At 49.3% G+C, this 16,564-nt stretch overlaps 1 protein-coding gene across 2 annotated transcripts in view; it reads left to right on the top strand.

Annotated features, from left to right (window-relative positions):
* The first annotated feature begins 342 nt into the window (after positions 1-342).
* The window catches only part of RASGRP1 (RAS guanyl releasing protein 1), a 72,128-nt gene continuing 55,906 nt past the window's right edge, over positions 343-16,564 (top strand). The window contains exons 1-2 of one of the 2 annotated variants that reach the window (XM_055130275.1): positions 343-529; positions 5,222-5,406. In XM_055130275.1, coding sequence (XP_054986250.1) covers positions 495-529; positions 5,222-5,406 — 220 coding nt within the window. In that variant the 5' untranslated portion in view covers positions 343-494. Of the gene's footprint in view, positions 530-583; positions 1,018-5,221; positions 5,407-16,564 lie in introns of those variants that run through there. The other variant, XM_055130276.1, reaches the window with a different exon arrangement.

Here is a 16,564-nt window from a genome sequence, read left to right as displayed (position 1 = left end):
GGGGTGGCTTCTCTGGGGCACACCTCGCCTCTGAGACCCCTGAAGCCTCCCCACCTCTCGAGCTGGCACCCCGGGACGTGCTTCCCCACCCCCAACGCCCCCAGGAGACTGTGGGGCGAGCTGGCCGGCGGGCTGAGCAGCGAGCGCCGCTTTACCGAGTACTGGGGGCTGGATTCGGAGAAGCGCCACATGTTTCCTCCTGCCGATAACATCAGCGTTGTCAGGTGGTGGGTGCGAGCGGGCGGGCTGAGCGCGCGCACGCTGGGGGACCGGGAGGGCGCGCGCTCAGAAAGTTTGAGCCTGCGGGTGCGCGTTGCTGGGGCTCGCGGGGCGACGGGTGGGCGGCCCGGGGTGGGGCGCCGAGAGGCCCGGGGCGGAGGGCCCGGCAGGCGGCGGCGGCGGCGGCGGCGGTGACCGTGGCGATGCGCCGCGCCCCGCCGAGCCCGTCCCGCCGCGCGACGTGAGGCGGCGGCTCCCGAACGCGGGCCGCGGCCATGGGCACCTTGGGCAAGGCGAAAGAAGCTCCGCGGTGAGTCGGGGCCCCGCGGGAGGGCCGGGGCATCCCTTGCTGGACTCGGGACCTGGGGCTCCGGCGCGTGGACAGGTCACGAGGAGAAATGGGGCGCGGGCGGCGGCCGCCCGACGGGCCTTAGCGCACACCCAGGGCGCGCGCGGAACCCGGACGCCCGGGACGCGGGGAGGCGACGTGGCGGGCGCTGCCGCGGGGCTGGACACTGCCCAGAGCCGGGCTGCGCCCGGGGTAGCACTGGACTCCCCTCGCCACCTGCTAAGGGCTCGGGGGTGGCTCAGGCGGCGCCCCCTGGTGGTCCCGTCCGGCCGCGCGGGGCTCGCACATCGCCCAGAAAGGTCCACCGGCCGCGTTTGAGGGAGCGCACGGTGGTCCAGGAACCTGAGAACCTTCTGCATGGAAACTTATCCTCTCGGCCACCCCGCTAGGATTCTGGAGATCATTTTAGGAGGGTCGTGGAGGTGATAGAAGACGAAGGAAAAGCGACAGTAAGTGTGTGTGTGGGGGAAGTTAATAACTCTTGGCAGGTAAAAGCAGCCTGGAGGGGGCCAGGCCATGTTTGCGTTTGCCTCCCACCCCCCCAAAGGGCGGGACAACTGCCTGGGCTTGGTGGAGGCTGGGCACGTTGGGCACTTTCCAGTGCCACCCACGTGGGCGCTGATGTGACTGCTCCGTGCCCAGCTTGCACGAGCATTCCACCAGCCAGCGGAAGCACTGTCATGCTGGACTTTCCAGAGCTCATACTGTGACCCTTTGCCCTCCCGCAGCCCACCCCTACCGGGCTCCAGGGGTTTAGTAGTTTGGGTCTCTGAAACAGAGGCGGAAGCGAACCGGGCTGAAAGAAATTCACCCTAGAAGCCAATAAAAGCCACCTTTTGGGGCCGGAGAGCTAGAACAACCGGCAGGGCGCTACTTGCCCATCCGTGAGAACAGGTGGGCTTACTGGGCTTACTAATCTTAAAACAAAAAAGTAAAGAGCTATTTTCTAATGCAAAGAAAGTTGTGGAGGTTCCCATTCCCTCTGCTTATTTTCTCCTGTGTAGGCTGGACGGCATAAAAACGTTCAGCCTGACATTTTGACCTGCCCCAGTTCAGAGCTTTGACAGTTTCCTTCTGCAAACACTGTGGGACCTTGACTGCTTTGAGCCTCAGAAAATGCTTTTGGATTGTTCTCTTGTGCTTAACGTTTTTAGTCATTTCTTTTCACTCACAAGGGAACTGGCCAAGAAGCATTTAGCTTCTGTCCTTTTAAAGTAGGCCTAAAGGCAGACATAGAGGCTATTTTCCCCTATGGATTGGTCAAAACTCCATTCGACCTACCTGTAAGGAAATATTTTTGCAATTCCTTATCTGCAGCCATCTCACCAGAAACAACAGTGATTTGAAGGCCAGTCACTGAGTGGCCAGTCAAGATTAGGATATTGATGGCTAAAGGAAAGAGCTTCCTAGTTGACAGTGCCACTAACCCCACCAAGGTTGCAGGATTCTGTGTTGGTTTTAATTTCTCTTCTCCCAGGGTCCTCATGCACAAGCCCCCCTGTCTGACTCTCTGGCATCCATCCAGATGAGATCCCCCAGCCACCCTTGCCCTCCCTCCTGTCCTAAATACTCAAGTTCCTTCTTTCTACTTGAATCTACCCCAGAGCCTCAGAGTTCCGGTAAGAGGATCCACCTCTGAGAATCACCTGCTAAGCCACAATACTTTCCCCTACGGGTGACATCGGCAAACATTTCGAGAATCGGAGCCTGTGTTCCAAGTCCACAGCAGTCCAGGCCACACAGAGAGAGTCAGAGTGGAATTTTCCTTTATCTGTGCAGGTGCCAGACAGAGGCAGACCACCTGGCCCCAGCAGTCTGTGGGGACCTAGTCCCTAGAGACTGCTGTAGAGACGCTAGTGTCAGCCCAGGAGAAAATGGAGGCTTCTACAAAGGACTTTATTTTCTTCCTTTCCAGCACTGCCTGGCTGTATGTCTCTGTGGTGATAAAGGTAGCGGCTAAGGCAGAGAGTTGGCTTTGAAAGCTCTGTGTGTACATGCACATGCATCCCTGGAGGGAAGAGAACTGCCAGGGACACAGCACAGGGACAGCGGGCCTGGGCTCTCCCTGTCTCGGTGTTGGTGACCTCATGTATTCATGTTGTTCTTTGCTCTGGGCTCTTCCGGTCAGTCGACACAGACCTTGGATCGTCCCCCCAAAGAGTACCTCTACAACGGGGATTGAGAACTGTTCCAGGACCTGGCCGAAGCGGGAGGGCCTGGGGTTGAGCCTTTAAGGGTCAGCTGTGTTTGGGGAGCGTGTTACTTTTGTTTTCAGCTGTGATGGTCGGCTTCATCATTCTGGTTTTTCTGTCTTCTTATGTTTGGTGCTCAGGATCGAATCCAGCACTTTATATGTGCAAGGCAAGTGTTCTACCACTGAGTCACATTCCTGACCCTCTGCTCATTCTCATTTAGAGAGAGGAACATGGTTTCGGGCACAATTCTTGTTTATTAGACCAATGAAGCCAGAGAGGCTACCAGATATAAATCCCATGTCTAGCACATCTCAGTTATACAATTCTGGTTATGTTTATTTCTTTTAGACTCCATTTTTGGCATTAATGGAGATAACAATCTTTGGGGGCCATGGCTTTTATTTTCATTTCTGTTTTGTTGTTGTTGTTGTTGTTGTTGTTGTTTTGCCACACCTAACAGTGCTCAGTGCTTACTCCTAACTCTGTACTTAGGAATCAGTCCTGCAAGTGTTCAAGGGATCAAATGTGCTGCCTGGGTTTGAACCAGTATTGGTTCAAAGCAAGGCAACTTTCCTAACCCATGAACTATTTCCCCAGCCCCATGGGCTGTGGACTTTTTAAAGACCACACAGTGCCTGCCGAACATGGTAGCTAGAAGCTGCTTTCCTTTCCCTGGGCAACCTCAGGGCAGGAGACAGAGCCACCGTAAGACCTGCACCCTGAAGCAAGTTGGAAACAGTACTTGAGAAGCCAGGGGGACCCTCCACTAGCCTAACTCTGTATTTAGGAACCTCCTAGTACATTATGCTGTCTGCTGGAGTCCCTAATCTATGTGTGCGCAGCATTTAAATTTTATCTAAGTCCCTTTATCGAAGGCCCTGTCTTTCTTATCAGAGACACTTTCTCCAGTACAGGGCTTGGAAATGATTGTCCTGACAACCCCGTGCTTGGTTACCCTCCATACTCACCAGTTACTTAATTAAGATTTATGCTTGCGTTTTTATATTCTGCATCTGATACTCTTGATTTTTATTATTTTTTTTTCTTTTTGGGTCACACCTGGCGATGCACAGGGGTTACTCCTGGCTCTGCACTCAGGAATTACCCCTGGCCGTGCTCAGGGGACCATATGGGATGCTGGGATTTGAACCCGGGTCGGCCGCGTGCAAGGCAAACGCCCTACCCACTGTGCTATCGCTCCAGCCCCTACTCTTGATTTTTAGATACAACCTTACACCCCAACAGCTAACATCAAAGGAGTTTGTTTGACTTGCACAATAGCTCCCGAAGATTAGCTTCCCATGGGCCCCCTCTGACTTATGCCCAGGTCTTTCTGCCTCCTGGAATAAGTGCTCGCTTGTACTTTATACTGATGTCATCAGGCCCATCAAAATATACAGAAACCAAAGTGGTAGGACTGAGGCATATTATTCTTCTCTCATCTTTGGTAGGAAACTCTGAAAAAAAGCAAAACATTTCAATAGGGAGAGGAAAATTGACGCTATATCTGAAAAAAAAAAACTGCTAAGAGTAAACACCCATCACTATGAAAACTTCAGAGATTATACACATGTTTCTGTGTGTGAAAAGATGGAAAGGGAAATGCTGGAAGGGGGGAAAATGCTTAATTAGCCTTTCTTTACGCATCATTTTACAAAGAACTTGTCCCCAAGGCCGTCATGAGTGTGGAAGTCAGGTGAGAGGGATGAAGGTAATTTCCACTGACTCCCACATCCGGCTGAGTCCTTCTGCCTTCAGCCCTGGAATAAAGCGTTCAGAAACTCTGCATTCTCTTTCGTCTCTAAGGACCAGCGCAATGACTTGTTAGAGTGATGTTTAATGATAAAGTGACTCATAGTGATTACCTGTATTGTCAGAATGAAAAAACAGAATCTTAAAAGCAACCACGATGTGTGAAAATGAGAGGATCCGCTGTAGACCTGAACTCAGTGGACCCCATCACACCCGCCCCCTGCGGGTCAGTCTTGGACTTCTCCCAAATCCTGAGAGGTGCCAGGCTGCCTGGCCTATAGTGGGTCTGGTACCGTTCAAGATAAACCAAAGAAAGACAGAACATTTTGCTTTCAAATTTTTAATTCCTAAAATCAGTCTGCGGCCTGACCCAAAACTAGAGCTAGAAACTAAAACTGCCCCTGCCTCTCCTCTCAGGGAACTGGGAACAGGAGACAGTCACCCAAACCCTGGAGACAGAGCCAGGTCACAGCCCTGAAATCACGCCTTGTTATTTACTCCGAGATGTCTCTTTAACAGCCAACCAGTCTGATAGGTGCATTTGCCAAGTGGGAGGGGTAAGTCTCCTCCTAGCCCAACTCCTGGGATTAATTGTCTTATCTCTACTCCTTTCTTCTCCAATCTGCCTCCAGAGCCCAGAGCTGCCAGTTTGTTCCTCCCCAGGCAGCTCTGCTCCGGACTCACTTGCCTTTTTTGCTCTTCCCAGGAAACCTGCTCATGGCTGCAGAGCTGTCCCTAAAGCAAAATTAGAGGTGAAGCCAGCCCTCAGCCCCGGCCCCTCCCATCCCAGCCAGGCCCAGATCAGCCAGTTCCGAATGATGGTGTCGCTGGGACATTTAGCCAAAGGAGCCAGCCTGGACGAGCTCATCGATAGCTGCATTCAATCTTTCGGTGAGTTGGCGAACTGCCCACACTCAAGGGGGGGGGAAAAAAGAAACAACTATATTACTTTGTTCTTGCTTTAAAAAGTGCTCTATAGAATAGCAACCTAAATTGTATTGGGGCTTTAAAAATAGCTTTGGAGCCTCGGCAGTGTTGGAGACGGTGTGCAGTGCCTGCGGCACGTGACTGTGTGGGTGTAATAGGTCGTGAGGAGAGGTGCGAGTTAAAGTGAGAAGTTACTGGGGAGAGTTTGTGTTTCTGTTCTCCCTGGGATGGCAGTTCCCTCATGGTGAGGACTGTTCCAGAGTGCTTGTGTGCCTCGGGTGCTTTGACATCTTCTGGCGGTGTGTTCGTGGGGGCACACGGGGACTGGGTTTCCGAGAGCCAGTGGTATCAAGTTGAAATGTGAAAGCCTTTGAATCATTTAGACAGAAAGGGCTTAATGATTCCCCTTCCCATCCAGAGGGTAGTTGTGATGGGGTAGGAAAAGACTGGCTGAAGCCAGGATGTCTGTGACTGACAGATAGGGGGTAATAAGCATCCCTGATAGAGGGTCAAGAATCTGTGAGATAAGCAGAGACACACATTGGCAGAGAATTATCTAGATGCCATGCTCTGTCATTGCCTTACTCACCGTGAAGGATGTAGCTGACAAGCAATTAGCAGCAGAGATGCCCTGGCTGTGGGGTCTATAAGCACTGTCTCTTCCCATTGTATTTGTGAACTAGGGATTGGAAAGTACCAACTAGTTGCTCCCTTCCTAAAAAGGAATGATTCAAGTGGTAAGGAATATTGTGGATTCCCAGTGATTCTGCTTCTTCCTCTGTGTGCTCCTTTTCAAATGCCGCCACCTCCCACTGGGGGGCTGATCAGCCCTCTGTCCCCAAGCACCAGATCACTCTGTGCCTGGGCCCCCTGCAGAGGGTGGGGCAGGCGGGCTGCTCAGATTCTTGGTCTCAGGACCTGTCTGTGACAGTGAAAGGGATCACTGGCTTGACGTGTTGGAGGTTTGGGCAGACCTTATGTATAAAGCCTGGAAAGGCTTGATGTTCCTGGGATGGATACTCTGGGCGATTTGTTTCGACATTGCAAAGAACAACTTCAATGGTTTGAATACAGTTTAAAGCAGCCCTTCTCAGCTAAGCTCCATATGGCCCCCTGTGGACCAGCAGGGTATTCCAAGAGTACTTCGGGTGAAAAGGGTGCAAATGGGGGCCTAGGGGTAGGACCTCAAGGTGAGGGTTGGTGGGGGGCTGGAGGGCGGGGCTATAGGAAGGAAACAAGGTCAGAAAGAGGTTGAGAAACACAGGTTTAAAGCAGTGGTTCTCAAACAGTCATATGAACGCATGTGCCAGCATCTGGGCCTCAAGTATCCAGGGTAGGAATTCTCATTGGAAAAAGTTCCCAAGTGATGCATGGGAATGCAGTTGATCAGAGAACCCCACTCTTTGGTTTGTTACGGACTTCTTAAGTTGGAAAAGAGGGAGTACTTTTACGATCACCCATGCAGGGTTATATGCTGATCAAATTTGCTCGTACACTTTTGTAGTGAAGTTTGGGAGTAGACTGGATGGCTTCTAGTTCAAAATAATCTGCCTAGGAAAGGCCCATGCAAAGAATAAAGTGGGAGGAGAGCCCGGCTGTGCCCCAGTTCGTCCTCTTGTGCCAGCCCTGCCTTCCTTGCACCTCTTTCCAGCTGGAATATTCTGCATCTTCCTCCGGCCAGGCGGGGCGGAGGCACTGCGTCAGCTTCATGGGTCCGAGGTTTTATTCTCTCTTCGTGTGACTGTTGAGACCAGGACAAACGGGGATGCATCTTTCAGACAGGATTGAGTTCTCTTCTATCCTGGCTGCCAATTGCCAATCACACAACGGAGGGTGTGCCTGCTCCATTCAAGGTTGTTTTCCTAACCTTCAAATAATCAAAACATCAACCTGAAAAATCTGTGGCTGCTTCTCAAGTCCTTCCCGGAAACCAAGCCTAACCCACTCCCCTCCACAAAGCCGACAAAAGCTGTATAAATTCAGTTTTCTGGAATATGTTGAACGGGGGGGAGGACCTTTATCTGAAAAAACAAACAAACAAACAAACCTCGGGGCTGGAGCAATAGCACAGCGGATAGAGTGTTTGCCTTGCACACTTTCAACCGGGTTCGATTCCCAACATCCCATATGGTCCCCTGAGCACCGCCAGGAATAATTCCTGAGTGCAGAGCCAGGAGTAACCCCTGTGCATCACCGGGTGTGACCCAAAATGCAAAATAAGTAAATAAATAAATAAAACTCACTGAGTTTTATAACTACGTGGGGGTGGGGGACACAGCCGGTGATACTCAGGGCTTACTCTTGGCTTTGCACTCAGGAATCACTCTTTGTGGTGCTTGAGGACCATGTGGGTTGCTGGGGATTGAACCCTGGTTGGCCACAGACCAAGCACTTGACCTGCTATACTATCCCTGAATCCTCAAACCTTTTGTTAATCTATAAATTTGTTATTGGACTCTGGAACATAGTCTAGAGAGTAACCTCTTCTTCATTTTTGAGAGGCAGTGGTGAAGCCCCCTAATTGCAGCTGTCCCTATGCACCAGGAGAATTACAGGGTTAAGCCCCTGCTACACAACCAGAGGTGGGACTGAGAAGTCACTACTAAGGGGAAAAAAAAATCTGTACCAGAGACAGGGCTCAAAAAACTAAGGCCTGTGGGCAGAATCAAGGACTTTCAGTTCTCTCCAGGATGGGCGTGCACTGGGCGCCCCCCACCCTACCCCCTGGCTCTCCCACCCCATCTCGCTGGGCCGCACAAGAAGGCTGCTACAGGAAGACAAGGCCAGTCTGATGGCAAGGCTTTGCTTGCGTGCTGCAGAGCTTCCTGCCACAGGGTTTACATGAAAGAGGCAAGAGAAGAGACACCTCTGTCTGCAGGGAATGGGAGTGAGCTCTGAGTCTGTGATTTGACTGTTTGCTGGCTCTGGTTAGCTGTGAAGTGTCTGGTGCAGAAAGAGGGTGGAGCATGAACAGGGTATGCCAGGCGGGCAGCAATGGCACTCTGAACTAATGGCAAACTGCGTGTCCCATCTGTAGGGTCCCCGTCCCCCGTCCTAGTGCTTCTGAAGAGAAATGGAACCTGGGACGAGCGAGAGCAGGAACTATGTCTCTGCAGTGCTCTCTGGTTGCTGCCTTCTCCAGTTTGCAGATACAGGATTGCCTTTAGAAAGGAGCACTCTCGGGGCTGGAGTGATAGCAAAGCGGGTAGGGCGTTTGCCTTGCACGCGGCCGACCCGGGTTCGATTCCCAGCATCCCATATGGTCCCCTGAGCACCGCCAGGGGTAATTCCTGAGTGCAGAGCCAGGAGTGACCCTTGTGCATCGCCAGGTGTGACCCAAAAAGCAAAAAAAAAAAAAAAAAAAAAAAAAAAAAAAAAGAAAGGAGCACTCTCATTAGCTTTTTGTTCATGAGTTGAGATGTCTTCTCCTTTTGACAACCCAGAAAGAGAGGGGGAAAGAGTGCAGATGTGAGCAGAAACTTTTCTCTTTAGTAATTCGTCATATTATACCCTGGTTTCAGCCACTCCTCCTGCCCCCTTGCCGGGAAGAGGAAAAAACCTCTTTTGAACACAAAGACAGGTTCGTTGATTCATTACTTTCTGGCATCTTCTCTTGCCTTCCTGCAGATGCTATGAGGTTTAAATGGGCAAAATGTGCTGCTCGGGGTGCAGCCACCAGGTGGATATTCAGTGAATTAAAATGAAATGTAAAGGGCTGGAGCCATAGCACAGCGGGTAGGGCATTTGCCTTGCACATGGCCGGCCCGGGTTCGATTCCCAGCATCCCATATGGTTCCTCAGCACTGTCAGGAGTAATTCCTGAGTGCATGAGCCAGGAGTGACCCCTGTGCATCGCCAGGTGTGACCCCCAAAAACTAACAAAAAAAAAGTTTCCTAGCTGCCACAGAGTATCGCAGTGTGTTTCTGCAATCAAAGGAAGACTGTTGGACAGTGCGGGGCAAGACAGATGGCCAGCCTGAAGGGGAAAAGTAACTGACAGGCCTAATGTAAACTGTCAGATTTACAGATGCTTTTGCATTTTTGTTGGAGAAGGTTTCACATCCAGCATTGCTGAGGTGTTGATGTGTGTGGGTGGGGGTGGGACTGATTGCTCCTGGCTGGGTGCTCAGTGCTTGCTTTCGTGTGGTATTCAAGGTACCACATGGTGCCCTGGAATAGAACCTGGGACTTGAACCCAGGGCACCTGTCTGCAGTATTTTCCCATCCTTTGAGCCATCTCCCCGGTTCCAAATTCCTGTTCTTCTAGCTGTTCTAGGTAATAATCTGAACACTTGTGCAGGCAGCCTGGGCACTTGGCTCTGGCTCTCTCTTTAGTATTATTCACCATTAATTATCACCCACACTGTGCTCGGAGGAAGGACTTATTACAGTGCTTTTAAGGGTGGGAGATCGGCATGTACAAATTAAGGGTGCACTTGAAGGTCTCGCTTGCCAGCTCCCCAGTGTCCAGACAAGGTTACAGATCTGTGATTAGAAAGTCCGAGCCTTGAGTCATCTCTCATCGCTTCAGCTGAGAATCAGTCCTTTCCTGCCGTCTGTTATCATCAGGGGTCATGCTTTACATTCCGCGCTCTTCCTGCCAGTTCAAACACTGTTCAGCTGGGCATAAGGAGGCAAATCATCACAGCCTGCCACGTTATGTCAAACGTATGTGAATCACACCATCTGTTTCAGAGGTGCAGAGACCTATGAGCTCATTGGGGTTGTTTGGGGCTGTTATGGGGCTTTTTGAAGGGGGGAGTTGAAGCGGGGGGAGGTACTTTCACCTTGTAAGTGGGCTTCCAGCATCGAAAGCCAAACAGAAAGTTTCAGATTGTCCAAATGCATGTAGCTCTTTGCTCCTCTCCAGCTTCCAACAGCCTCAGGGACAAACATGTAGAGAGGTCAGGGACAAGGATCAGCAGTCAGAACTGTTGCTGGCAGTTGTCTGTGGGAGAAACTCAGCATCTAGGTCTCACCGGCTGTTTGACGGGGCACACATCTCACCTGGCGCCTTCTATTATAGAGTGTGCTTCTTGGCACTCCCTGTGATAAGCTTTTTTCTTTTTTTAAACTCTCGGTGCGTAGGTCAGGAGTTCTTGCCTCTATTGGGCAAATGAGAAAATAAATCGCACATCGGAGAACTCCAGCACCTCCCCTCCTGCCTCCAGTCCAGAGAATGATTCCGTTGCTGTGTCCCCAGCAGCTGCCTGCAGCCGGTGTTGGGGCCGGCTCACATCTCATCCTGTAACTCCCTCCCCTTGCTGCCAGGAGAGCGGCCTGCCACCCAGGCAGCCTCACCCAGGGCCTCCCATCCTGCTATCTGGCATCCCCCTGGGGAGAAGTTAAACTCCGTTCAGTATAAGACACTTTTCTTGGAACCCACGTACGTGTGGGGTGTCCTGAAATTTTGTCTGGAACAAAGTGTGAATTTAACTGACCGTGTTTGTCATACTGTCACTATCCAAAGTCCTCCCAAACCTGAAAAACAGAAAGAGCTGGGGCTGCAGTGATAGTACAGCAGGTAGGGTGTTTGCCTTGCACACAGCCGACCTGAGTTTGATTCCCAGCATCCCATAGGGTCCCCTGAGCACCGCCAGGAGTAATTCCTGAGTGCATGAGTCAGGAGTAACCCCTGTGCATTGCCAGGTGTGACCCAAAAAGCAAAAAAAAAAAAAAAAAAAAAAAGCCGAAAAACAGAAAGAGCAGCTCTATTTTCCATACCATAGAGCAGCAAAAACATCTTATAGATCTAAACCGATATAGGGTAATATACCTATATTTTTATTTTTTATATTTATATGCTATTGTATGATATATTTACATATAAATATATTTAACTGTATGATATAAATATATTTAAGTAAATATGTTGAATAGCTAATGTAAATATGTAGATAAGTATATATTATTTTTATATTTTATATTTATATTTTCTACAGTGTGAGTTTTATTTTTAATATAGGTCTACTATATATATATATATATTTTTTAATGTACAGAACTATTCTTGGTGATTTGGTTTGTTTTGATATTTGGATCACCCTGTGGCAGTGCATAGGGACCAGGCGGTATTCCTGCAGCCAAGGCACATGCTCCAGCCCTTACTTACACTAGCTCCCTGCTCCTTCATAGGTTTAATTTTTTAATTTTAGGCACTGTAACTTACAGTACTATAAATGATGAGGTTTTATGCATATAATGTTCCAGGCGCACCCCTGCACAACAGTGCACCTCACCTCAACAAACACAAACCCTCCTGACATCTCCCATACCACAGTAGCTCAGTTCTGAAGACTGGTTCTCCGTGTCTATTGCTATTGGCCATTTGTTATTTCTTTAATAGGCAGAAGTACTGCTATTTTTGGCCCTTTGGGTCGCACCCAGCAATGCACAGGGATTACTCCTGGCTCTGCACTCAAGAATTACTCCTGGCAATGTTCAGGGGACCCTACGGGATGCTGGGAATCAAACCTGGGTTGGCTGTGTGCAAGGCAAAAGCCCTACCTGCTGTGCTATTGCTCCATCCCCTAATGCTTTTTTTAATGAATAGTGAATATCATAAAAAACCTCAAGCTACACCAAGTGTTGCAAAATGAGAAGGAAACCTTAGTCTACCCCCTCGCTACTCCGGCTCCTCTCATGAAGCCACCAACATGGACAGTTTCTCATGGCTTTTCAGAAATTTTCTGTCATCTCTAAGTATTTGTGTAAAGAAGTGAGTTTTCTTCTGACAAGTGGAACTGTGCTACATACTGTTCTCCTTTGTCATTGGTTTCTTCTTTAATGGGGTCATTTTTAGAGAGATTTCTCTACCTTATTCTTTTGAATGACCATACAGTATTTCTTTCTAATAAATGTGTTGTTACTAAATTGCCATTACTTACTATCATTTTGATGAGGTCCCTTCCAAGCATTTTTATATTTTGAATATTGATATAAAGACCTCTCAGAAGGTTAGAGAGCTAGTAGCTAGTGCAGGCTTAAGGCACTTGCTTTGCATGCAGCTAACCTTGGTTTGTTGCCTGGCACCACCTGTCTCGTGAGCACTGAAGCCTCTAAGCATTACTGGGTATAGCCCCAACTACCCGCCTCCCCCCAAAAAAAAACCCTTTTTAGGTTATTTCGTACATGCCCAATAAGTTTTCTTCATAAATGTTGCCCCACTTTGCTGTCTTATCAGCACTGTGTCCTGTATTTCATCAGTAAGGTGTATTCGTCATTTGTATTTACAGGAAAACCTGTGTAATCTGTTTCCCAGTTCCTTGGGCAAAAAAAAAAAAAAAAAAAAAACACCCTCATCTGTTCTCCAAGGCTTCCTCTTCAGCAACAGATGGATCCTTTCCTATATTTACTGTATTTTATTATTTCATCTCTGAAAATATGCCTTGCACCCTGGTGGGAGTGTATATGGGACAGAAGGGGTGAAGCCACAAACCCTGTCACTGTACTGTCACTGTCATCCCGTTGCTCATCGGTTTGCTCGAGCGGGCACCAGTAATGTCTCCAATTGTGAGACCTGTTACTGTTTTTGGCATATTGAATATGCCACGGATAGCTTGCCAGACTCTGCCGTGCGGGTGAGATACTCTCGGTAGCTTGCCTCTCCGAGAGAGGCAGAGGAATCGAACTCGGGTCCACCGCATGTAAGGCGAAGACCCGACCCGCTGCACTATCACTCCAGCCCAGCCCCACAAGCTGAGGCCAAAGACCCACAGGGACAAACTCCCCTAGCTGTTCGCTGCAGGACCTTCCTATTCCAGGGCCTACCCGGAAACTCACAGTGCCACGGAGGGTGAATGCATGCTTGTGGGTAAAGGAGTTCTCCACACCCTGCCACTTAGAGTGCGAGCACCGAGCCCAGGGACATAGGCCAGAAGGGAAAGGCCATGGGGTAGGGGGGAGTGTACCCAAGAACACACCCCTCCAAGGAACCTCACTCAGTGTAGGGTCGGGAAGGGGCTCAGAGCTGTGGCCACTGTTGTTCTCAGCCCTGGAGGGAGGCTGCCCTCCCATGCCCTTGTGGGAGGAATGGCCTTGGGCATCCACCTCCATTGGCTTCTCCATCACAGAGCTGCACGTGCCCAGGCCTAGAGGAGTGTTCTGCAATCCAGATGCCCTGTGTTTCCAGGTGCTTGGATCCTGCGTCTTGCACAAGCTGGCTCTCCTGGAGAGGGTGGGAGGGGCGTGCGGGGAGGGGCAGGGGTTATAGCAGACCACCTCCTATCAAGGCTGTCTTAAAAATATTTCTGCACAGCCAGGGTAAGTGAAGGCTCGAAGTTAAGGACTGGAAAGGAATCTTACAAGCAAACGATTCCCTTAAGGAGGCTGGGGTGGCCATACTTCCACCAGGGAACATAGGTTTTAGTTTTTATTTATTTGATTTTTGGGCCACACCTGTCTGTGCTTAGGGCTTGCATCTGACTCTGTGCCCAAGAATGACTTCTGGTGAGCTTAGGGAACCATATGGGATGTCAGAGATCCAACCTCGGCCAGCTTCTTGCAAGGCAAGTGTCTTAAGTGTCTTACCTGCTATATTATCACATTGGCTCCAGATTTTAATTTTTAGAAAACTATTAGGGCTGGAGAGGTAGTTTAGGAGTTCCGGCACTTGCCCTGCCCAAGGCCAGCCTTGGTTCTATCCAGGCAACACATATGGTGTCCTGAGTGATCCCTGAGCACAGAGCCCGGAGTACCCCAGAATAAAAGCAAAAAATAAAAAAATGCTTTTAAGATGAGAGTACATGGTGGTCATTTCTCAGTGATAAAGGGATTAATAGATCAAACAGAACTTACACTACTGTGCTCATACCTCTTGCACCTAATTATGGGCCGTCAAATAATATATTTTTGTATTTTTTATGTTTTTTGGTGTTGGGGCCATACCCAGCCGTGCTCAGGGCTTACTCCTGGTTTTGTGCTCAGGGATTGCTCCTGGCAATGCTCAGAAGACCATGTGCGGTACCAGGGATTGAACCCCAGGAGGCTTTGTGCTCAGCAAACACCCTACCTGCTTACTCTCTCTCCAGTCCAAAAGAGCTATAAAATAGACCTTACAGAAGATATTGAGGGCTGTACAACAGTAACGGACGACTTTAACACTGCTTTGTCTCTGCTGCATAGGTCAACTAGGCAAAAGCTCAACAAGAAAACACTAGACTGAAAGGAAGAAATGGAAGAAGTAGGCCTAGCCAACATATATAAGGCACGGTGGCCCCCAAATGTAGAGTACGTGTTTTTCTCCCTTGCACACCGACATCCTCCAGAACAGACCATATGCTGGATCACACAACATTGTCATGCAATTAAGGAGATAGAAATCACATCAACTGTGCTCTCGGACCTAGATGCTTTAAATATTAATCACAGAAATGGGGTGGGGGCGGCTGGGACTCAAACACTAAAAGTTAAACATAAAAAACAGGATTGTCTGAATTTAAAAAAAATTCCACTGTTAAAAGACAGAATCTCTGGGGTCCCATACTTGGGAGCAGGGTTTGCACGCTTAGTTGGAGGCATTTGCCGGAGCTTGTACATGGCTTGGATCAAGTGAGCCCGAGATGGCATGCCCTATTGTGGATTATAAATGTTCATGCTCCCTGCTTCGTGCTCGGCATGTGGTACAGGGCTGGGGTGAGAGTGCATAGCCCTCATGCTTGCAAGGCAGGTGCTGTACCACCCAGCGGTCCCCAGTCCCCTCCAACAGATATTTTTTTAAATAGGGGCTTCCTCAGTGATACTTTGGGATCCTGGGACTGTGCTTAGTAATACACAACCCAGTGAAGCTGCCCTGATAGCTTGGTGCCCACACAGGGGGCCACCAGAGCTACACCGCTGTGCGTGAGGCCATGTGGTCCCAGGAATCAGACCCAGAGCCTTGAGCATGCAAGGATGTGCTCCACCCTTTGAACTATCTCCCCAGTCCTCTCAAGTCGATTTTTAATTTTTTTTTCCTTTTTCTGAGGGCGGGATAGTGGTGAAGGGTGTTGGGACCCCACCCAGTGCTCAAGGGAGCACGTGGACCATATTCCTAGCTCCAGACTCAGGGATCAAACTCAGACCTCCCACATGCAAAGCATGTGATCAGCCTATTGATCTATCTCAGTGAACCATCCGATATAAATATGTATTTTTGTAGGGGTGGGAAGTGCACCCAGAAATGCTGAGGTTTCTCAGCAGTCAACAGATCCATACATCAAGGAGAACTCAAACTCCTCTACTTACACCTCATGCACTTAATGATGGACCATCAAAATGCATACTGTTACACTTTTCATGTTTTTTGGTTTGGGGCCCATACCTACCTGTGCTCAGGGCTTACTCCGGGCTCTGTGCTCAAGGGATGGCTCCTGGACATTGTTTAGAAAAACCGTATGCAGTTCTGGGAATCAAATTGAAGTTGGCCCCATACAAGGCTAGCTCTTTAACTCTTGTGTCCTCTTTAACCAATGTTTAAGGCAATATGTTGATATGAAAAGTTATTTAAATATGATGAAGATATATAAGGAAAATGCACCAGGAGAAAATAAAGGCAGTATGTTCCACAATGGAAGTAGGATTCACTGGTTGGGCATTAAGACCACTGAACTTAAGCCTACCCCATAATGATAGCACCTGGACCCTCTGTCCAGAGCAGTGAACATGGCTGGACTTTGTGCCTTGGTCCTAGGCAGTTTGGCCAGCCACTTAGGTGGATTTATCCTAGAGCAATTGGGCACAACACCCAAAAGGAGAGAGAGAACAAAAGGGAATGCCCTGCCACAGAGGTGGAGGGGGGTGGAAAGGATGGAGTGGGGGAGTGGGAGGGATACTGGGATCATTGGTGGTGGAGAATGGGCAGTGGTGGAGGGATGGGTACTTGAGCATTGTATGACTGAAACACAAGCACGAAAGTTTGTAAGTCTGTAACTGTACCTCACGGTGATTCACTAACAAAAAATAAATTTTTTTAAAAAAATCAGTGTTTCCTAATCTGACTACATTGTACTGTAGCACAAGGCTAGAGCAAGGTTCTATTGATTGCATCTTTAGGGTATAATGGCATAGACTGGTTTGCTATGTTAGGTACATCTCAGCTCCGTGTCAGTAGCTTGCTTTGCCTATGGTTGAAATTATTTACACC

This window comes from Sorex araneus, chromosome 3 (genome assembly GCF_027595985.1).
Source record: "Sorex araneus isolate mSorAra2 chromosome 3, mSorAra2.pri, whole genome shotgun sequence".
Lineage (NCBI taxonomy): Eukaryota > Metazoa > Chordata > Mammalia > Eulipotyphla > Soricidae > Sorex > Sorex araneus.
Note: the sequence above shows the minus strand (reverse complement) of the source record. Positions and strands in the feature narration are given on the sequence as shown.